The 24740-nt window shown below is 40.0% G+C and overlaps 1 protein-coding gene and 1 long non-coding RNA gene across 2 annotated transcripts in view; both read right to left on the bottom strand.

Annotated features, from left to right (window-relative positions):
• LOC141009651 (uncharacterized) overlaps positions 1-9748 on the bottom strand; it is a 42918-nt gene extending 33170 nt beyond the window's left edge. Inside the window, exon 1 of the mRNA XM_073482337.1 lies at positions 9128-9748. Within this exon, the coding sequence (XP_073338438.1) occupies positions 9128-9748 (621 nt within the window). The remainder of the gene's footprint in view (positions 1-9127) is intronic.
• Positions 9749-9764: 16 nt separating this feature from the next.
• LOC141009579 (uncharacterized) lies at positions 9765-19309 on the bottom strand. Its single transcript, XR_012180147.1, has 3 exons — positions 19188-19309; positions 18588-18660; positions 9765-9951 (listed from the first exon to the last, which is right to left on the bottom strand). It is a non-coding gene; the product is annotated as an uncharacterized lncRNA (long non-coding RNA).
• Between the last annotated feature and the right edge of the window lie 5431 nt (positions 19310-24740).

Raw genomic sequence — 24740 nt, 5'->3', positions numbered from 1 at the left:
ACTCCTTTTCAGTGCCTCATGAAATGTTTCCTGGAATACAGGTAGACTTTCTAAACTTTCCATTCCAAAACCCTGACTTGATGTTCAGAATCACCTGTCATTATAAGACTAGCAACCAGCCAGTACTACGGTGCTGGAGCTAGTGGGCTATGCTACGTCCTTTAGAGTGTGTAAGCGTATGTATTTAAAAAAGGCTATGTATGAATAAATCCAAATAATGCAATGATCTTACTGAAAAATTCTGCAGCATCATTGTATTTATTTTAGGACATCTCAGGAATAATAGGATCTTTAATATAAATAGGATTATTTATTTGAGGACATTTTGTAGAAAGATTTAAAAAAAAAAAAAAAGTAACAGTAGAACAACAATAATTTGTCCAGCTACTCTTAGCTTGTATGGCACCCTTTGACTGAGCACGGCTGAACACCGACTCCAAGACCAGTACGAAGACAGGGGCTACAGTTTGGAGGGATGGATGACTTGAATGAAGTGTGCTTTATGCCGAGTTAACAAGTGTTTTTTAAGTTTGTCTTACTTTGGTAAAAGAGAGACACTTGAATCCAGAAGGTGTATGGTTGTATTATTTCTGTTTAGTAAGAAGAACATAAGTAAGAGTATTTCATCTCGACATTTTGTGCATTTATTTTGTTCATTTATTACACATAAAGATGGCAACTCCCAGGTGAAACCATGGGGGGTTAGCATGATAACATTTGTAGACATCCCTGCAATACAATATAGACATCTTTGACATAATGTCAGCACTGTTGTTCCTTCACACTATGCTGATAATTGTTTTTAAACCAAAATTCTGGCCATATCTTACACATTTCTCCTTTAGGAAGATCACTCTACAGCCAGTACTAGAGTGTCTAAAAATGTTGCAATGTCAACATCAATATACACTGTCTGTAAGAAAAACTCAAAAAATGTGAACACATCTGTTCAGGGTATATTTCAAGATAGCAAGTTTGTACAATAGGTTGTCCAACCACATTGTAAGGCAAAAGTATTTATGACTGGGAGTAATGGTGCATCTTTAAGATAATCTGTCCTAGAACACATTCATAGTCTTAACTCATTTGTTCACATGAAAACTGCCAGAAATAGTTGTGTAAAGCCTGGGAGACTATTTAAACCCTGTCCACTTTCTCACCCCTGCACATCTTGCCAATAACTGCATAAAGAGGGTGTGAAGGTCAGATTGTATTTCTGTTCCTGCTCTCATTCCCACCAATAACCTGAAAACCTAAGAACATGAAAGAAAATCAACTGAAAGTTACCTGAACATTAACGTTAATGTCGTATTTTTAAGTTAAAGTTAGCTTACCTTACAATAAATGGGTGCAAGAGCAAAAACAAAGATGGCACCAGGGTGCTTGGCTGTGGCCGTCTGTCGCTCTGCTCTGTGTTTGCTGTGTGTTTAGTGATTTACCTGATCTGTCCAGAGGTATCATGTCTCCTCACCTATGATCCTCAAACTCTGCTTAAGATTGGAGGCTTCTTTGATCAGCTTGAATATGATAAGTCGGTGAGCTCTCCTCCATGCCTCGAGGAAATCCCAGCGTTTCTGAGGCGTCCTCCCCTCTACCTGGCCCGCCAGAGACGCCGGAGAAGACGTGGGAAACGCGGAGGCCTCCGGGTTAGGCTCGGGGATTTTCTGTTCTTAACGGAAACCTGGCTCCGTGAAGGTGAACTTGCTCCTTTTTCAGAGCTCCTCTCCCCTGGATGTAGTTTTTTCAGCTCCCCTTGTACCACCGGCAAAGGTGGAGGACTGGCATCTGTATTCAAGTCCACCTTTCACTGCCAGCAGTCTCCAGCTGTCAACTACTCCAGCTTCAAGCTCCAACTCTTTGAGGTAAACTTCCCCGTGACTGTTCTCTGTGCGGTGGTCTACCGACCACCGAAATTTAACAAAGACTTTATACAAGACTTTGCAGACTTTGTGTCGGGTGTCACTCTTAAATATGATCACTTTTTAATTGTCGGCAATTTCAATGTGCATGTCTGCTGTGAGACCAGACCTCTGGTCAGAGACTTTCTCAATCTCATTGACTCTTTTAATCTCACGCAGTCTGTTTCGGAGCTGACGCATGAAAAAGGACACATTTTGGATCTTGTGCTGTCATATGGATTGAATGTACAGATAACCGAAATCTGTCACACACCCTTATCCGACCATCTACCTGTTTTATTTTCCCTCTCACTGCCTGTACCCTCCACTATGGACTCCGCCCCCGTTCGCCGTCTCCATGTTTTTAATTCTTCAACTCCTCTGCAGTTCTCTGCTGCTTTTAAAGACTCTTTCTTGTATTCTATGGATGATTTTGGTTACCTCAGTGTAGATGTCTGTTTGAACTCCATTGCTCCCATGACTTTAAAGCGTGTAAAGCCACAGACTGAGCCTTGGCTGAACGAGTCCACTTGTGCGCTCAGACGTGCGTGTAGACAGGCGGAAAGAAAGTGGAAAAAGGACAAACTCCAAATTTCTTGGGACTTCCTGCGTGATTGTCTGCGAACTTATCAGCAGGCTGTGAAAGCTGCAAAAACTGACTATTTTTCCTCACTTGTCTCTGCAAATGCTCACAAACCGCAGGTTCCTTTTAATGTATTTGATTCTCTTGTGAATCCTTGTGAGGCTGTCTGTATTGAGCCTTCTTCTTCTCTGTGTGAGGATTTTCTGCAGTTCTTTATCAATAGGATTTCTGCTCTTAGGTCCCCACTCCCTCAGTCTGCTCAGGACCCCTCAGTTCCAACAAGCTCAACTGTTTTCCATCAGTTTGAGCCTGTTACGCTCTCTACACTCACTGAAATAGTGGAACACTTACGTCCTGCTAACTTGCCCATCTGACAGCATTCCATCCCGTTTGTTTAAAGAGGTTTTTAGCTCAGTTGAGTCTTTTATTTTGTGTCTTATAAATCGATGTCTCAGCTCTGGATGTGTTCCATCCTCATTCAAACATGCCACGATGCAGCCTCTTTTGAAAAAGAAAAATCTGGATCCCTCGGTTTTGTCTAATTTTAGGCCAATTTCCAAACTCCCTTTTATTTCCAAGGTTTTAGAGAAAGTCGTTTTTAACCAACTCCAAGAATTTTTAAAAAGGGCCAATGTGTGTGAATTGTTTCAGTCTGGTTTTAAGTCTCTTCACAGCACTGAAACTGCTCTTTTAAAAGTTTTTAATGATCTTTTGTTAAACCTTGATTCTGGTAACTGTGCCTTTTTAATTCTTCTTGACCTGACAGCGGCGTTTGACACAGTGGATCACACAATCCTCCTATCACGCCTTGAACACTGTGTAGGCATCAAAGGCACTGCTTTGAGTTGGTTCAAATCGTACCTCTTTGAGAGATCATCCTCTGCGCACATGGGCCAGTTTTCCTCCACAGTGGCCCCTCTGACCTGCGGGGTCCCCCAGGGGTCAGTTCTGGGTTCCCTACTGTTCTCCCTTTATATGCTACCCCTGGGGTCAATGTTTAGAAAGCATGGCATTCCTTTCCACTGCTTTGCTGATGATGTGCAGGTGTATTTACCGTTAAAAGTTCCTACCAAAGACTCTCTTCAGGCCGTGCTTAACTTTTTTTTTTTTGGGGCGGCAGTGGCTCAGTCGGTAGAGACTTGGCTTGGGGACTGGAGGGTGGCCGGTTCAAGTCCAGCTACAGACCATAATATGGAAGTGGGCTGGCAGCTGAAGAGGTGCCAGTTCACTTCCTGGGTTACTGCCGAGGTGCCCTTGAGCAAGGCACCAAAACCCCCATGTGCTCCCCGGGCGCCTGTCATGGCAGCCCACTGCTCCTAGTTTGCAGTGTGTGTACATACAATGTGTAGCTAGTGATGGGTTAAATGCAGAGGACTAATTTCGGGTGTGTTTGCATGTCGCATGTAAAAGACAACTGACAAAATAAAGATTCTTCTTCTCTTCTTAACTTCATGAGTGATATTAGAACATGGATGGACTTAAACTTCTTAAAACTTAACGAAAACAAAACAGAGATTGTCCTGTTCGGTCGCCCTGACCTGGTTCAGGTCCTTGCCAGCTCTCTTGGCCCACTAACACCTTACATCAGATCCCGCGCCAGGAATCTTGGTGTGATCATTGATGGTGCTTTTAAATTGGATAAACAGGTCAGCTCAGTGGTCAAGTCTCGCTTTTTTCAGCTGAGGCTTCTAGCAAAAGTAAAACCCTATCTAAGCCAGAAAGACCTTGAAAGAGTTATTCATGCTTTTATCACCTCACGCTTAGATTATTGTAATTCCCTGTATGTTGGCATTGGCGGGTCAGAGCTTAACGGCCTGCAGCTTGTCCAGAATGCAGCAGCTTGTCTCCTAACTGGGACAAAGAAGCGCGAGCACATAACTCCAGTGCTCTGCTCACTCCACTGGCTTCCAGTTAAATACAGGATTGATTTTAAGATTCTTTTATTTGTTTTTAAGTCTCTGAATGGGCTGGCCCTGGAATATCTGTCTGACCTTGTTAAACTGCACCAGCCCTCCAGAGCCCTTAGGTCAGCTGATCAGGTGGTCTTGGACGTTCCTCTATCCTTTTTAAAAACAAGAGGTGATCGAGTTGCGGCTCCCGCTCTGTGGAACACGCTACCTTCCACTGTGCAGACTACAAATAGCCTCTCCACTTTTAAATCACAGCTTAAAACGCACCTGTTCACTTTGGCCTTTGGCGGATTTTAGTTGCTTTTATTTGTTATATTTATATTTATATTTGTTTTATTGTTTTTATTGTTTTTACTGTTTCTGCTTATTTTACTGTAAAGCACTTTAATAGGCCACTGGCTGTTTTAAATGTGCTATATAAATAAAGCTGACATTGACATTGACATTGCTAGCCGACATGTTTTATGGTATGTTCCAGCTGTTTAGTTGTTACTTATTGTCCTAACAGTCAGTTTACATGAATTTAGTCGATAAATATATTACATGTTTCCTTTCTAGAAATGTTACATTTCTGGCAGTGTTATTGAAGTACATGATCTACTTATTAGTACAACAATTATCTGCAGTAATTACTTAATTTGTTGATCAGTCGCTTTGCCTCATATAACTTAGCTTTTATCTATTGACATAATGTAATACAGAGAGTTTATCAGGTGTAATAACCTTAAAGGGACTTGAAATCCTTACAACCTGTAGTTGTGCAGTGAAGGGATTCAAGTAAACTACAAGTTTTGCATTGTAATTACATTTCACACTAGCACTAAAGAGGTATGTATTCTTTGTAAATATATACTAAGAGTGAGATCAGAAATGCAGCTAAATAGGTCCATATGACTGCTGTTACTACCTGTGTTACAATAAAAAAGCTTTGAACTCAATAATATCTCCAATATCTGAACCTTAAGACTGACAGAGATTATAGATCCATTCTTGTAATATGTAATGACAGACAGAGTAGGAGTGCAGGAGAGAAAATATGGAAGAATTATCCTATCTTTATTCAAGAGCGTAGATTTTCAGTTTGAGAGCATGATTTCATTCCTTTTCAGTGACACAGCTCCTTCTCGTGCTCAGATTTATTCTCCTCATGCTCACATTTTGTGCTCGCACTGAGATGTTTGCTGCTTTCTTTCAAAATGTGTGCTTGAACTCAAAAATCACATGCTTGTGCTCACACATCTTCTTGCACACAAAAATTTTGCTCGCATTCAAATATGTCCTGTGCTCACTCAGATCTAAAGTCTGCGCACTCAGATCTAAAGTCTGCACGCTCAAATCTAATGTGCACGCACTCAGAACAAGCACCTCCTCTCCGGTTGAGGAGTCTGCTTAGACTCAAGGCTGTCCCTCCCTGCGCTTAAAAGATTGTGTTTCACCAGCCAATAGGGAGACAGCTAGAGTGTGGACCAATCAAGTGACGGATGCCGTCTTGGCTGCGTTCCTTCGCACTTTTTTTGAGTGCTCCGTAGGGGAGGGTATATGGTCTGTTTGTAAAACTGCTTCTCTCAAAATACACCAATTTACCATATAAGCCAGCTATTTGAATCATCACCTATTTAAGATGCCAGCATATTTATGTATAGTTAATCTTAAGTAATCCTAAAAAGAGTTATTGTAGTTTAGATTTTTTTCAATTGAATTGAGCAGCAATAAATCTGAGCACGAGAAGGAGCTGCGTCACTGAAATGGAATGAAATCATGCTCTCAAACTGAAAATCTACGCTCTTGAATAAAGATAAGATAATTCTTCCATAAGAAAAGATATGTGGCTACATGTAGAGAACATTCTTCATGGTTGAGGCAAAAGAAATCCAATATCTCTCTACAACAGAGTCCCATGTAGCCAGGAAAGGAATCACATTATTAGCTGTGGTGACAAGGGATGATGATGATGGCTGGGACAACACCACCTTACTGCCAGCCAGCAATATACTCATAGAGTCTGTCATGCTGGGCCCCTAAAAGACACTGACACACATCATTACCTCACAGGGGGCCCAGGGAATTATCAAAGAGACTTTATCTGGGTAAATATGTGAGTAATTTGAGATATTTGACACCTATTTGATGCATTCAGGTAGGCTGCCAAGCAATACAGGGAGTTAAGATGAGAGAGGGGCCAACAATCAGCGACAGTATCGATTAAATAATCTCCAGTCTCTCGGCACAGATGAACAGGTGCTGCATGACATGCGGGTGGATGAAATAACTGTGGTGCACTGTAATGCATGCCCTCCCCACCTAACTGCCTCTGTCTCAGTGCAAGCGGGCTCTCATGTTTGGCTTGCCCAATGTGCCGGCAATAATAAAAGCCTTGTCTTCAGAGAGACCTCTAAGCTTGCCATAGTTTTGGAAGGTCTCTGAGGAAAAGATGAGAAGACTATGGTGGGATATCGGTGGCTTTGAAGTGCTGTTTTGTATGAGCTTGAAGAGTGTGAGCTGTTTAAATTATGTGTTGTAAGTCTAGAGACATTATTACATTATTGGGCTGGACAATATTTGTTTCAGGTTTTCAAAGTGAAGGTTTTAGAAGACAGATTATTTACCCTTGTCTCAATGGGAATCACTTTCAGCCTTGCCAAGATTGAAGAGTAATTTAATTCTCATCTCTCACTCTTATCTCTATTATCCCCTGACTTTTCTGCTAGTGCACCTATGAGGTTTAACATTTTGGACTCTGATTCACTGTTTAATTAAGCAAATGAGTGTAAGGGAAGAGAAATGGACAAAGAGAGGGAAAGCACTTTGAGCCTGTCGCTGTAATATCCATGATTTCACCCATTTAGTGCAGTTTCTCCTTATTATTCTCCTCTGCTTCTTTGCCAGTGCAGTTTACAACTTTTATCAGACATATTGTTTATAAGAAGTAACTGTATCGGTGAGAGTGGGGTGAAAATACTCTTCTTTATCATAACTTTGTTTTGAGTCGCTGCCATCCCGAGTCTTCCTCTTCCCTTTTTGAATAAAAAATACAGACTCCCGCTTCCTGGTGGTATGGAGAGTTATTTCCTCACATGCAGGAGCAGAACGTATGAGTTAGCTGGCTGTTGGCTGAAGTCTTTACGGTGTGTTCAAGTGCGGCTTTTTGACCAAGACACAAGTGACGTGAGGCGACGCAACAGTCAGCCTTCGTTGCTGCTAGTCATATCGGTATGGCTAATACTGTGTATTGCATTGTAATGTATTGTTTTGGGAATTTTAAAATTCTAAGTTACTGATATTGGTATCTACCTCAAAACTCCAGTATCAGTCAGAATTCATCTTCTCTTTCAAACTATATTCACTTTTAAATTTACACAAAATATTTGTATTCGAATAAAGGTGTTACTTAAAAGAAGTTTTAAACATTTGTAGTTTATTGACCATAATTTGCCCTCACCAGTCTAAAACAACAGAAGGCATTCATGTGCAAAAGGCTGTATCAGATTCTCACTCTAATAGCTGCCGGTAATGAAAGACAGGCTCAAGGCCTGACCGTGTTGTACGTCTATGTTTTCAGGAACATCAAACAGGTGATTAAGACTTTGCAGCTTCCACACCTGCCAGGTGTCCTCTCTGTAGAGCCCACTGGTTATGAACAAGAAAATAACTCTCTTTTTTTCCGGTAACATGAACGAAACATGTCCCTGCAGATCCTTGTGAATGAGTACAGCTGCTTTTCTGTCATGTAGCACAGTAGCTTCAGTACTTGTTCATTCTTTTTTTCTGCAATCCCTTATAATTCCTGAAAATGTATGTATGTACTGTAACAGCTATCCTAGAACCCCCAAAGTAAGCTGAAAGCTGTTCTTGACCTATCTGGAGTACAGGCATGGTGTTGGCTTCTTTTTAAGGGTAACGCTCTGAGTTTTCTTCCCCAACAAGTGTGCGAGTGGTTGAGCGGGCAGTAGGTGGGTTAGCAGATTGAGGTGAGATTCTGAAAATTGAAGAACCTCCATATGTTAAATATAGAAAAAAGCTGACTGTGAAATGTATTTCAGTTGCAGTGATGAAGTTACCTGGTAAGATCGAGCCTGGCAAAAGTTAAAAATTAGAGATAATGACAGAGGACATGGAATATTTTTGTTGCTCACACAAAGAGATTTTTGTTTAGTCTGGAGAAACCATAATTGCCCTTATTCAATAGGTTTGGAAGCACCAAACACACACACACACACACACACACACACACACACACAGAGAGAGAGAGAGAGAGAGTCCAACACTAAAGGTTGTTATCAGGGTTTGACTTGCATTTAGTGTTTAATCCTGAAATCACTCAGTACAAAGTGACGACATCTAGCCCACAGAACACCTTACCTCTTTTGGTACTGATAAAATTGGCACCCCTACTATTACATAAGTCAGACCAGACAACTTTATTTTTCAACTGTAAAATATCCTGTTCACTACATATCTTGGTCTTAGTTCTTAATAAAATAAATCAAAATTAAAATAGGATGACATTTTTGTTTGTGTTATGGGTTTAAGTAAAAAAAAATGTCAAAGGAATATCAGATGATATATTCTTATCAGATTTTGTAATATTCTCAAATGTTGATGCTGTTAGGTCTCAAAAATAACCCTATTGGTCAGACTGCACACACATGGCCATAGTCTACCCCATCTGGCCTGGGGAAGAAGAGCTGGAGGATGTCACGAGGGAAAAGGAGCTGAAGATAAAGGTGTCTGCTTACCTCACTAAGTCTGCAACATTCATCCATGTATTCCTCCAAGCTGTCACTGGTGTCACTCCTTAATAAAGGCTCTGGTTCAAAGTCATTGATGATGATGTCATCACAGGCTCCTGTTGAGGACTGCTTCCCATATTGACTCATATGCTCTGAGCAGGCCCTGTCATTTACAGTAGTGATCTCCTCAGGCTGTCCAGACATCTCGTCATCGGCTTCAGGGCTGATTTCTGAAGCCCTACAGCGGTCCATGTCCACGTCCTCACCTATGTGCAGTTCTACTCTGAGAGCTGAAGAACGGAGTTCCTCTGAGTGTATGAACACATTGTCCTGAGTATTCATTGCTGTAGTCACACCATTATCCACCTCTGTCAGCTTAATGTCAGAGCTCTGTGCAAATGTGACTAGTTCATCAGTGAGTGTTGTAGGGTCAGAGTTTAAGTTGCATGAATCGCAGGAGGACTCTCGACTGTGGACCACAAAGCTCTGCTCAGAGCCCGTTGGAGTGGACGGAGAGTTGGCTCCACTGGGTAGCTCCACTCCAGAGTCCTCTGACTCAAACTTGTATAACCTCGGCAGCTGAGAGTCCGAGAAAATAGCAGAGAAGTAGTCTGAGCCAGACTCCATCTTCAGCTGTCCAGACTTATCAAGGGGTGAATTCACCTCCGAGGCTTTAGTGGGGTCCGAGATGTCCTGCTCAAAAAATGAGATTGTGGAAATGGTGGACGCTGAGTCGTCAGGTAACAGGAGCCTCTCATTGAAGTTGCTGAAAAGCTTCATTTTCGTCAGGACCACCTCACTATCCAGTACTGCATCTCTGTTTCCTTTTCCTGTTAAACAGATAAAGAGATGTAGATTTATTATAGTGGCTCCATCTCAACAAGTCCTTGTTTGTGACATAAAAACAACTGCAACCTGGTAGGACAGCATTGTGTTCAAAAAACGTTACCAATTGATCTAACTAAATTAAGTGTGTGAGAGTGTTAAGAGTGTTTTCTTGAATATGGTTAGGGGATGTTCATTGTACTTTAAAAAACAACTGTCATCAGAGTTGAAAGAGAGCAATGTTTGCTGCAGGTGTGAAATATGTTCTCCGGTGTCAGTTTCACGTTTTGTTGACCAAGCCATCTATCCCAAACTCCCCTCGCTGTTGACTTTGCCCAAATCCCAATAATCCCTTCGTCCCTACCACTTAGGCCTACTCAGTTTTTCGCATTCATGCTTGGTGATTCTTGTTGGGATAGAGAGGTAGCATGCAGTGTGAGGGCTACATGGCCCTGCAAATGAGGCACGCTTCAAACCGAGGGTTATGAGAACTCCTTTTCTTTATAACAAGCATTAAACAATCACTACTAGTTTGTTGATGTCTCATAAATAAAGTTACATTTTTATTGCTGATTTGTGCATCACCTGTTATTGTCCGCATTGATGTATTTCAATGTTGCATTCCTACTCTTTGAAGGCTGAAAATTTAACTATAGTCCATCAGTAAAGTTGCTGCACTTGGTACCACTCCTCTAATATCCGTGCAGACTGACAGGGTAGTTGAAAACAAGGGGTAGGGGTAAAATTTGGAAATGGGATTGAGACTTCGTGGTTCTACAGCAATGTCACCCAACTCCCTCCTTCACTCCAGAGTCCCAGCAGACAAGACATAGTTCATAGCCACTAGAGGGCTTTGTTACCTGAAAATAAACCTTTGTCATTGTTAGGCCTTTGCTATAACTGCAGTTTTCCCTGGGAGAACAATTTCCCCATCTGTATACCTGGGCTGCCAGTTGGAAATTTTTTCACACAGTGTAAAATGTCCCTGACAGGCCCTAAATAAATGAAAGACCTTGGAATTCCTGAGCTTAAGCCAAACTTAAAGTGCAACTTGTGGCTGCCACAGAGTGGATATGCTTAATTTTAGGTATTTCAATGGTCAAATTATATAATACATCAATCCATTTCAAGGTTTTTTTAGAACAATATTAAAGACTGCAAAAATGCAGGTATTTCAAACATTATGTCAACATCCGTTGGGCAGTTCTGGTCTGGATCCAGTCATGAATGGCCCATACACACCAGCTAAAAAGTACATCTATAATGATATGACTAGATGCTTGAGTGAAACCTGGTAACCAGACCTGGTGTTTATGTAATCCTGCATTCTTTAACTCAAATACCACAGGACACATACAATTTGTCAGTGTCCCATATACCGGACTGTCCGACTTTGATCTGAAGCTCCAAGACCATTACAGGGAGCAGCCATATGTGTTCTCTCCTCTTTCTCACTGTGGGCAATTTGATATGTCTTTCTGTCTATCAAATGACATGTTTTCCCTCCCTAACAACCTCTGAATTTTAAGAGAAAAGACAAAAGCATTCCCTCTTTCCACAGAGATATGCAGGACCCTGATTAAGCATAGGGGCTGTTATATTTGTTTAGTCAAGTGATTGAAATGAAACTGCATCTTAGTGCTGGATCACACTTTAATAATAGTGGAGGTTGAGTGACTTCCTGCGGAGGGAACTGGAGATCTTGCCAAGGCAAACATGAGATTAAAAATTCTTTGAAGTGGTAAATCCAATGCTTTAATCCTCTTTAAAGTTTGGAAAGAGTCCTTGGTGGGGAATTTCTCCAAAGGCATGTTGTGAGATTTTTAACAGCAGTGGAAGTCTTTGCCTTATTGATAATCAGCACAGCAAAGCAAAAGAACAAATGAAGTGTGCATGTGTGTGTGTGGACAATCACTTCCTTTTGTGTGGTTGACATGAGGCCGAGGGGATGTTTAGATTGTGAAGGGTGGGGGCCTGCACTACATGATGAATGATTCACAAGTAATCAGTTAGGAACTGTTAGCTGATTCAAACTGATGGAGGGTTTTCAACTTAGATTGTAACTTGGCGCAACTGAAAATCTCAAAAAACTCTTTAAATTGGACCAATGCTAAAAAATTGAATATTTCCTTTTAATGAAATTTCAAATCAATGACAAAATGAAACTCAGAAACTCGAGGGGAAAGAGGAAATTGGTTTGTCACAGTAGCTCCTTCTACAGTAGCGATATCACACTATCGAGAGATTGAATAAAATGTAAACCTAGAAGACAATGAGAAAAAAGAGTAAGTAAAATAAAGTAGTAAAATATAAAATAACTTTGCAACTATATGTGACAACTAAAACTATATGTGCATAAAATAAATTACAAAAAAATTTGTATCTGTGACAGTAGTTTACAGTATAAGTAAAACATAAATGCTTCATAAATGCTACAAATAACATCTAATATTGCACCTGATATTGCACGGACAATATTGAATTGAAATATTGAGCATAACAGTATTAACAGTATCAATAAATGCTATATACAGTAATGATACAAACAACAGAGGAATATTGCACATGATATACACAGAAAATGTAACAGGTTATATTATTAGAAGTGTAAAGGAATTATGGCATCGTGGCTGTTAGCCGGGTAACGGGTTCAACAGGAAATATCTCGTCTAGATTTCAAAGTCAATCGCTCAACAAAACAGCAACACTCCCTCAGTTCCTAGAAAATGACCCAGTGTTTTGTTATTGAATAGGAGCAGATCTGCCAAAACACTGATAGTACAGTGTTTGGTTGTGCCATATCAGCTGCCAATGGCTCAGAACCAAGCCTCTTCCCATGTTAAACAAGGTCTGTGTTTTTCCACTGTTGTTCAGCACAAAAAATAATGAGATTAGACATTTTTGAAAAAACTGAAATGCACTTTCTTCCTGTTTCCACACAATGCTTATGTAGGGCATACAGCAACATATACAAAAACATAATCTTTTGGAGGAAATAAAAATTCTGCAGTTTGCTCTCTTGACACTGACTGAGTGACATGGCCTCATCAAGCCCATGAATATGATGAAGCCCTGTATATATTTTACTCTGGTTACTGTGAAGTTTCATGTGTCACTTATGAGATTTTACCAATTTATTTTCTTTATAGACACTTTTGTGATGTAGTGAGCTCTTGTAAGAGTCCACCACAAGCTGAGGGCTCAACACAAGCTGTTGACTTCCAAAACAAATTCTCATCTGTAGGCTACAAAACTCATTTCCTGTTTTTTTGCTGAATGCTGGGAAAGTAATGGTGACCTCCTGAAGCATGCAGCTGCATTGTGGCTTCAGCTGCTCTTCACTAAAGCATATTGTTCTTCCAAATGACCTCACCGTTTTGAGTTAAATGTAAAGCCCATATTATGTTGTCTATGTCTATGGTAGCCTAAATCAGTGTTTACTGTCCTTGGAACAATACCTCTGATGTAAGTCAAAGCTGTTAAATGATTGAGAGTCACCATTATATACAAACAATAAACCAATAAATCTGCTGTTTGGAACCAGTATAGAGTGGTGTAGTCTGTAGTCCTTAAACCCAGAAATCAGTTAGCATTTTTGCACACCTGATTCCCTCGTGTCAAAGTCTGTGAGGTTTTTTAATTGATTTTCAGTTAAATTTGTGAAATAAGGTGTGTGGCTCCAACAGGTTGAAGATATTTACACATTTTGTTCTGCTGTTCTAGTCTGTTTATAGCCTAACATTAGCTTTTTACTTTTACTACTGGTGTTCATCTGTGAAGATTATCTTGCTTATCTCAACTATTTTTGATTATATTCCCATTTTTTTCCCAAAAAACAATAAGAAAGAAAACACCCAACAACGAGGATAAGAGCAACAGCTTTCTTTCTTATTTTGGAAAATTAAGGTTTTAATTAAGAAAATTGAGTCTGCAGCCAGGCTGGCAGCTCTGTGAAGCTGTTCTCATTCTGTACTCTAGACAACACAGCACAAAAAATTCCCACCTCCTACTAGGAAAAAGTAGACTTCATTCATGAGGGTTCAGTTGTCTGACAATACACAACAATGGCAGTCCTACTCCTACTCCTACATCCTACTCCCTCCCCCCTCACCCAGGGAGGGGAGAGTAGGATATAAAATAATTTAAAATGTAAAACGTTTTTGCACCTGCTTACTGGTAAAGAAAAACAAGTTACTCATACCCTATGTTGCAAAGCCCCAATTGGGATTTTATTGACTATTTGAATAGTAATAATAATAATAATAATAATAACAACAATAATACTAATAATAAAAGCCCACTCTGAGCTGCTGAGTTTAGTCTTATGTACTATTAGAGTAATTTTATTGTTTATGAATAACCAGTGAAGGCTTTCATCACAAAAGGACACAACATAAATCAGTTTTGGTGGTGATTTGAGTGAGCACATTAGAATTTTTAATGACAAGTCGACTTTCAAATGATTATACATATAGATAGAGTATTTATAGGTCAACATAGGTACCTATACATTTTAGACCATCACATGTGGTTCCAGAGGTTCAAATATTTTCATTTGTCAAGCATCCCTTCCAACAATGCAGCCTGAATGGAGAGACATCACTGTTACACAAATATACAAATAAATATACAAACTATTCACTGCTTTATATTTTGTTTTGATATGATATGTTTTGAAATTATGTTATTTGAGATTTTCAGTGTCAAATGTATGTGAAGTATTCTATACCATCAAAGTAAGACTTGATTCTTCAAATTATTTGCCAGTATGGTAATGTGCAACAAATGAATCAAATTTGATAACTTAGATGCAATGTTTACATCATGTACATAGTATAAGAACAGTTAGAACAACACTTTCAGTACATATCACGCTAAACTAATACATTGTAACATTTATAGTGTTGAATTATTTGTGTCATAATATGATATTATTATGAGTATATGGAGTAGAAATGATAATTAAACCCATCTGACTGCACTTGAAAACAACTGCATGACTAAACTAAAACAATAGGTGAACAGGATTAAGTACCCTTTCAAGTTACTGTTGATGTATTATAAACTTAGCAGAAGGAATAAATGTCTGATGTTTATATCGGCGCACTACATTATTGCCAGCTTCAAAAGCTGTTTTTGTGCTGTCTCATTCCGTCCATTGTGTTATCATCTGCATTAGTCATTTATAATTGGCTGTCCTGGAATTTAGTACAGAAGTAAATAGTCTTGGAGATAATATAGTTTACACTGTGTCATGTCTAATGTATACTTTTTGTTTTTATTGCAGATTGACAGCTCGATAATTGGAGAAATAGATGATGCCACCATGGCCTCTTACATTCCAGCCTATGGTGACAGGATTGCCACAAGGCGTTTCTGTATGGAAAAACAGAGAAGAAGTGGAGATGTTTCAAAAAGACTGTCCTTATTCAAAAAACGTAAAAAGAAAATGGGCACAATGAGCAACAAAGACAGCGATCAAGGTTTTGAGGGGGAGAATACAGTGCAACCAACAAAAATGCGTCTAAAAAATAAGAAGAGAGCCTGGAAGACAACCGGAAAAATAGAATTAGGGTGGATACATGACAACAGACAAGTCAGAAAACGCAGCGGTGGAGGAACCAGAGTTCTTGATGTTAACAAGAATGCCACTAAAACTGAGATTCTGTCACAAGCTAAAAAACTGTTTTTCCCTAATGAAAAGTCAGTGATGGGAAAGTGGGAAGACTTCAGTCACGATATAGTTGACTTTCAGGAAGCACAAGTTGATGAGGACGTTAGTGTGGGAGACTACTACGAGACACACAAATTGGGGTTGTTAAGATTTTATTTGTTTACAAAGACCCTGACCAGTGGAGATGACCCAGAGGAAGGAGCTGATATACACACAGATGAACAACATGAAAACACAACAGAATCTGGACAAGAGAAACACACAATGGAAGGGGTCGAGCAGCTGACGTAGAAAAGACATAACAGTGAAAATCAAATACACACAGTCGAAGATGACGAGCTAAGCACTGCCACAATGTCAGCTGTTTTCTCTACTGCAGCTGTTTAAATTATTGATCTTACATCTTTGTGTAATACATCAGAGGTCATTTTTGGTCCTTTGACAGATGGGCTGTTTTTAGGTGATCTTGATGATACACTTATACATGAGCCAATCCTTGCAATAGAAGACGAACAAATAAACAAGGGCCAAGGGACTGAGGGACCATGGGTATTTTCCATTTCGGCTGGCACAAGCCTTTACAGCAGCAGTCATATTTGGTGAACACTCTGTTTCAACTGATTTACTGTTTGACTCCCTGATGTTGTATCTTAGTCAGTCTGAGTGTGATCTCTTGTCCACTGCTTTGCAAGAGGCTGTTGTCGGTGATGATGACGAAAAGCTTCTTGATCTTATGGATTGCATGGGAGTAAGAACAGTACCAACACGAGATAACTTGAGAGCCGTGCTTGTCCAGGTCGCCCACAAGCAAATTATCCAGCACCCAAAATATGCACTGGATAATATTGCAGAGGTTGCAGGACCAATACTCAGGAAGTTTTTCCCCAGTGTACAGGATATGAAGAAGCTGTATGAGGACATTAAACCAACAACACGAAAGGTGATTAAGATGATAACAGCTTCTCCAGCTACTTAAGCAGAGAACCAAAGTTTGTCAGTACATAAGGGGATTGGATGAAATAGGTCTCCGGAAGCTGATGAGATTTCTGACTGGGTCTGATGTCATCTGTGTAAAAGAAATTCAAGTCACATTCACCTCTTTGGAAGGGCTAGCGCGGCGGCCAATTGCCCATACTTGTGGCCCAACTGTGGAGCTGCCATCAACTTACAACAGCTATCCTGAGCTTCGAGCTGAAATGGAGGCTATACTGTCCAGCAACACTTATGCAATGTACATTGCATAAGAGTGGCTAAGTGACTTATGAACACATACACATTTTTCTCTTCCCCATCAGTGCCAGCAGTTATAGGTTTAGACTGTGTGAATGTGGGATAGAGTATGTAAGGAGAAAATGTGATTAACTCAGGTGCTGTGTGATTAGTGCAAAATGATTTTTATTACATTTTTCAATATTTTGTTTTTATTATATCAAGAAACAATAACTTACACAGACTTACTACTTACATTTTTTGTTATCAGAGCAGGTAAAGAGAATGTGACTAGCTCAGGGGCTGTGTGATAAGCACAGATTGATTTTTTTATTTTGGATATTTTCTTTCTATCATATCAAGAAACAATTAACAATTTACTTTGATTTAAGACACTTTTGTTATCAGTCTAGGATGAGAATGTTTGGACATTACAAATACTTTCGTCATATTTTCACTGTTAAATCATAATAGAATTTGAACCTCTACCTCATATCAGATGTTAATACTGACAGTGTTTGTGAATCTGCTTGTTACATTAAAAGGTACTCTGAGGTGTTTTTTTTTACAAATACAATCACAGGTTGCTGTCTTGTTTTGTACAACTGTCTTCAAACAGATTGTGTCTTTACTGTTGAGTCATGTAGTTCAGGAGTCCTGCTCTGTGAGACATGATATGTTTCCACCCGCAATCTGACAATTGGACATTCCTTTTGTTATGGGGTGCTTGTGTTGTGAAATGTTAAAGTTATCAAATGTGTGTAAACTCAAGGAAAGATGCATGCCCTAATAAAAGATGATATGCTTCATTTGCTGAAAGTCTAATGACAACTGCATTTCACCATAAATTTATAGAGTGACATTTCATTCAAATACATAAGAATAGTTGATCTGATCTGTTTATATGTTTGAGAGATGACATGATAATCACCAACTAATTTTAGATACATACATATTCACCAAATTTTGTTACATGTAATTGTTTGGCTGCAAATGACATACAATAAAATCATGAGAGAAACAAAAAACAGGAAGGTATATTTCCTTAACGCTACAATAAACAATAACTAAATATCAAAAGAGAAAAAGGTTTCACTGCTCGGTATTAACAGGTATTGTGTCTGTAAGAGCTACATTTGACATGCAGCATACACACCATTGTGGACAAGATATTATAACCTGTTTGATTTATAATTGATAATGACTGTCCTTTTTGTAGGCTGCTCTTTTTCTTGCATCCAAGATTTTCCATTTTTTCACAACATGTAACGTGATGCGATATTTCATATGCAGCTATGCCAGCACTTATTTTGATGTGTAATTTTTTCATAATGAATAGAAAGAGGATATACAAAGCACAAAGGGGAGATGTCCATTAGTAAAGAGTTCACAGTTGTTTACTGTTTGAACACAATACCCTTTACAGTGAAATGCATGGTCCATAACATTTTCTACCCTTATGTGGAGGCTTACATCTAGCCATTTGATCCAGTAGAGCAGGTTGTGATCATTAAATTTGAGCTTGTATGTAAGCACGTAAGAACATGTAAAGCTCAATGGCTTCCTCTGGAGAGGTGGGTGGATGAAGACTGTTTTCTGCCATGGAAAGGCAGCAAATGTCAAACACTGTATCATCACAGGCCCTCTCTGAAGGCATTCCTCTCTGCAGGCTTCTATCTTTTGTTGGGATACCTCTTTCAGGTACTCTCTGGCACCAAAAAGTTGGGGTAGGGTGTACACATCATCAGTGGGACCCACCTGGAGACACAGCATTTCTGCATGGGCGAATTCTGTGAGTGTTCCAGAGGTGAACAACTTCCTGCAGTTCTCTCTAAATATAAATATAAATAGAAAGTGAGAAAATCAGTTCACACATTTGCTATACCAACTGCAGATATTATCTTATTATTATATGTTATTATTATTATTATTATTATATTATAGATATTATGATGCATTAAACTAGCCAGTAATGCAGTTCAAATCAGCTCCAACTTAAACATCTGCAATAGTAAACTGTATCATGCAATTAAAAACATCAAAACACTGACAGGGAACATTTTATTGCATTTTATACTTTTCATACTTTGAGTACGTTGAATATATACTGCTGATAATACTGTCCTTTTACTTTGGTAAGGTTTTGAATATAGCCTATATGGAGTGAGCTCTTTTCACTAATATCAGTTGACCTATGATATTAGTACCACACTAAAACTAACCCACTACACAGGGTGGTACTTCTGCTTTTGGTGAAGTAAAACATCTGAATACTTTAACCACTAAGGTGTAACAGTATTATTCTGACATAATATAGCACTATGGGAAAAAACAACATAAACGTATTGCAGTTCTTACCTCTATTATTTCAAGACATGTGAACTGAATGAGACTTTTGTCCAGGAAGTCACCAGAAAAGGAGTCTGAGTCTTTTAAATCTTGGAACAGGTTCATCCAGAACTGTGCGTGTTGCCTCCTTAAAAAGCCCCACCAGTTCTCTATTCTTTGGTTGTGATTGCTCGATCCATACAGATAACATCTTTGTGAAAAGTCCAGATGATCGTGCCTCAAGAACATCTGCATCTGTTCAACGTAACAGTTCTCGGTTCCGAGGTCCGAACGAATTCGGGCAGCAGTTCCATTCCTTGATGACACCTCATCAATGAAGTATTGCGCGATTATCTTGGGGTCACTGTTTGTAGAGTAAGCATGTAGCCATATCATCATTCGTGAAAACCCATCTATTGCACCATTGATGCAGATCCCGTACGGTTTGATCATATGAGTCTACATGCCATAAAAAGTTTGGGCCTGGATTCTGGTACATACGCCGCCGAAGGCGATTCCGGCGCCTCAGCTGCACACCGTGCGGATCCAATATTTTCAGCAGGTTCCTGATCGTCTCTTGAGTCACCACGTAGCCAGCCTGAATGCATTTCAAATGCATCGTCTTATATCCGTGGAGCATGCCATATATGTCCAACTGATTCTGGAGAAACATTGCTATGTCTAGCAGATCTGAATGGGCTTTCCTCCTGAACAACCGCAAGTCCTCAGGTGCCTGCGTAAAGTTGACATACTAATGGTTATACCATCTATATGGCTCACAGACAGGACTATCTCCCAGTGCCTTAAACCCAGATCAAAGTAAAATGTGATCAAACTAAACAAGTCGGTCATGTTAGTTTCCATTATCGAGCTTTCAATAAAGGAGTGAATCGTCTATTGTTTCAAATGCTCTCTAAACTCAGAAAAAAAAATAATTCAGAAAATCAGAAAAAATTAGCTACTCTGAAAAACAGAAAAAGATTACTCAGAAAAACAGATCAAAAGAGAAATTACTCAGAAAAACAGACAAAAAAAATTAAAAATACTCCGAAAAACAGACAAAAAAAAAAAATACTCAGGAAAACAGACCAAAAAAAATTACTCAGGAAAACAGACCAAAAAAAATTACTCAGAAAAACAGACAAAAAAATTACTCAGAAAAACAGACCAAAAAAAAAATTACTCAGAAAAACAGAAATAATTACTCCGAAAACAAACCAAAAAAATAGGCTACACTATCTTACTGTATGAACTATAGTGTATGGAAAAACACTGTAAGCATATGTTTGCTATTCAAAGGTGGTGATGGTGATGACATCAGTCCTGCTGGTGCTTCAGGAGAAGCCAGTGCAGAGCAGTAGACAGAAGGCACAGAATCATTTCTACAGTAGAGCAACAACATGCAACAAGTTGCAGACATATGAACACCACCAGGCACTGCCATTTGACATAAATGGCTCTCATTTGTAATAATAGCTGTCTTGGCACTACAGCATTATTCTATTAAGCGCTAGTGTTGTTGAATTCTGCTGTCTGTTGCTGACTTGCTGTTATGTATCCCAGCCCAAACATGAAAGCTATGTATTCCAACCTTAGATTTAGGTTGGGGTTCATTAGTATTCCCCGGTATGATAATTAGAGCCTATATAAAATATTAGTCAATATTATGTGATTGCTTATTAGGAACTATGCTCTCAGATTGTATTATACATTGCATATATGTGTCTGTCAGTGCGTGCGTGCGTGCATGTGTTCTGTGAACATGTGTTCGAAGGCTGTCCCCTCATAGCTGATTAATTGTTTGATTTGGACTTAGTTGTCTTTGTTTATTAGGTTATATTGTAGGCTACACATAAAAAATATGTGCCAATGAGGCAGTTGATATTCTACATGACATGACTTTTTATGTATAGCTGTAACCTTGGCACTACTTATTATGTAAAACCTTTATTCTCTTCTATTAAGTGTTAGTGGATTTTGCTGAGGATTGTTGTGTTACTGTATTTACCAGCCCAAACATAAAAGTTACTGTATATTCCAACCTTAGATTGTACAACAGGTCCCATATGTGGACTTCTATTTGGAATGCACTATGTGTGTGTGTGTGTGTGTGTGTGTGTGTATGCATGTGCGTGTGCGTGCGAGCATACCTGCCTGCGTGCATGTGTGCATGCGGGCCCATGCATGTAGGTGTAGGTGTGAATGTGCGTGTGTGGGCAAGGCCAGGGTGGCCTGGTTACATGACTGACTCCTGGCCTGAAAAAGTCTCCCAGTCCGGCCCTGGATGTGAGTATTAAAGCGGTCGAAATGGTAAACTATATTAAATGTTGGGATCACGTGATGACGCCAAGCAAGATGGCTGCTTAGGCTGGAGGCTGCGGCACCACTAGTTTACACTTTGTGTGAATATATCGGCATTCGCAATTTCTCACATTGTTTTTTCTCTCACAAGCTGCCGATTATACGCTTCTCCCACTAACGATATGCCGAATTCTCAGAAAAATTATGCAAATGCGTCTCAACAACAGCAAGGCACCAGGGCTACCATTAGCTCAAAAGCTAGCCAGGCCTCTCCTGTATTGGCGACTCAGGAGGCCGCGGACGAGTCCATTTCCACTGCTAAAATACACAAGCTCCTTCAGAAACTAGCAACCGACCAAACGAAAATCCTGAATGACCAAGCCAAACACTTTGCAGACGTCTGCAAGGACGTGTCAGAAACAAGAAGAGCTGTCGAGGTGATTGAGGCTAAGCTAGCCGACATGCTAACGACTAGCGCGGAGGCTCGTCTGGATATGCTAGAGGAAGCGGAGAGGCAGCGCTGCGACTCCCCCCCCTCCCGACTTCAGCTTCTGAGGTTGAAAAATTGAACGCCAAACTAACTGAATACGAGGATCGGGAGAGGCGAGTAAATCTACGTATTTATGGTTTCCCAGAATGTGTTGAAGATAAAGATGCCATATCGTTTTTGAGGGCTACTCTCCCCGAAATCCTCCAGTCTGACTTCCAGGGGGGCCTGGATTTAGAGTGTGCTCATCGGTCGCTACTACCAGCTAAGCCCAGAGCCCCCCCAAGGCCTTTCATCGTGCGTTTTTTGAGGTTCCAGCAGAAGGAGCGGGTGAGACAACTTGCTAGAGAAATCGGGGATGTCCGCTGGCAGAACCATAAGATAAGCTTCTATCAAGATTTCTCCAAGGCTACACAGGAGCGACGACACTCTTTTCTGGAGTGTAAACGTCTGCTTCATTCGGCCAAAAACGGGATAAAGCATCGCTTTGAAGATCCTAAGAAGGCTTTGAAATGCATCAAAAACCTTTAATTGACCCCGGCCTTGCATTGTGATGCGCCCCCTCAGTTCCTTGAGTTAGTTATCCAGTTGTGGATTTATCAGGAAGGTTTGACAGTATTTTGCTTCCTCACCTTCCTTTGTTCTTTTTGGTGTTTTTGATGTTTTTTGTCCTTTTTTGTTTTGGGGTGTTTTTCTTTTATGGATCCAGACTTCTCTCTTACTGCTATTGGGGCAACTCCATTTTTTATTTTACTATATCTCTCAGCATATGACAGCTCTCAATCTCATTTCAGTCAATGCCAGGGGTCTTAACATTCCACACAAAAGAACCACTGTGCTATAGTTTCTCCGTAAGAAAAACATAGATTTTGCTATGATTCAGGATTCACATTTACTGTGCAAAGATGCGGGTCAATTAGCCAATAAGCTTTATCACCCTACTGCAACTTCATCTGCAGCTACTAAATGTAAAGGGGTAATGGTACTGTGTAAACACAAAATAAAATTTGATGTGATTGACTCTTGGGCGGATGATGCGGGTCGGATAGCCATTGCCAAGATCCGCATGGATGGGAAAAACATTGCACTTATTTCCGCTTATGCCCCTAATGCGTTTGATGTCGCTTTTTATGAACTATTAACTAAATCTTTGCTTGATCTTACAGGATTTCATTTAGTTCTAGGGGCAGATTTCAACATGGTGTGGGACAGCAGCATGGACAGAACAGGTGGCATCGAGAGTAGGGACCAACGTCTTGCGTCTGAGGCATTCCACCAGTGGGCAACCGATACAGGCATGGTCGACATTTGGCATATGTTAATCCCCTCTTTAAAAGACTTTTCATTTTACTCAGGGAGACATAAATCCTTCTCAAGGCTAGATTTTATCTTTGCCTCAAAAGATTTATGTCAAAATATTCATAATGCGCATTATATTCCGGTTACCTGGTCTGATCATAAACCAATATATTGTTCGGTTACTGTTCGTCCATCTTCCACTAAAGCCCCTAGGTGGCGGTTCAACTCATCCTTATTGCGAGATGAAAAATTCAAAGCTCAGTTTGAAAGTAATTTTAGCGAGTTTTTGGAGTTTAATGTTGGCTCTGTTTCCGATCCAAGGATACTTTGGGAAGCAGTGAAGGGCTTTATAAGGAGTAATACCACCTTATACGCTTCAACATGAAATAAGGAACGTGCAGCCAAATTAGAAGCTTTAGAATTAAAATATGCGACCCTTGACACTACCTTGCAACATAACTTTAACGACCATACAGCCCTACAGAAGGAACTGATTAAAAAAGAGATTAACTCTCTTCTGAGGCACCGCTCAGAGTTTCTTATGCATAAAACAAGGCAAACTTATTATTTTAACTCCTCAAAGTCATCTACTAGCAATGAAGCTTCGGACGGACGAGCACTTTGCTGATATTTTTTGCATTGAAGACAAAGATAGCATTATACAATCTGACCCAAAAAAAGTAAATGCTTCCTTTGCCTCCTTTTATCAGGAGTTATATAATTCGGAAAGTAATTTCAACAAACATGTCTGCAATAATTTCTTAAATAGCATTAACTATCTCGCCTTAGTAACGATGACTCCGTAAAACTAGATGGCCCTGTTACATTGCAGGAGTGTGAGGCAGCGGTTAAGAACATGCATAAAGGTAGATCACCAGGGCCAGATGGTATTCCACCCGAATTCTATCTCACTTTTTGGCCTTTGATCGGCCCGCTGTTGGTGGACATGATCCAATATTCAATCAAAGAGGGTTCATTTTCTAGGAATGTTAATTCGGCACTAATTTCACTACTTCTTAAAAAAGGAAAGGATCCGGTAGAGTGCTCCAGCTACAGGCCACTTTCACTATTAAATGCAGACTTAAAGATTTACGCGAAATTATTGGCCCAGCGGCTTCAAGGCCATATGGCAGAGTTGGTTCATAGTGACCAGACAGGGTTCATAAAATCTAGACTGGCTACAGATAATGTTAGAAGATAATTACACGTTATAGACGGCGCTCAAAGCTTAAGTTCCCCTGCTGCTATCCTTTCACTAGATGCAATGAAGGCCTTTGACTGCCTGGAGTGGCCTTTTTTGTGGTCAGTGCTTGAGTTTATGGGGTTCGGCATGCCGTTCATTAATATGATTAAAGTGCTGTATAAAAATCCAACAGCCGTAGTGCTCACAGGCAAAACTAGCTCTCCTCCCTTCGCTATCTCGAGAGGATCAAGACAAGGCTGTCCTCTTAGCCCTCTGTTATTCACACTTTCTCTTGAACTGCTGGTACAAGCCT

Source organism: Pagrus major, chromosome 15 (genome assembly GCF_040436345.1).
Source record: "Pagrus major chromosome 15, Pma_NU_1.0".
In the NCBI taxonomy this organism is placed as follows: Eukaryota; Metazoa; Chordata; class Actinopteri; order Spariformes; family Sparidae; genus Pagrus; species Pagrus major.
The sequence above is the reverse complement of the archived record's forward strand: the minus strand, read 5'-3'. Positions and strand labels throughout refer to the sequence as shown.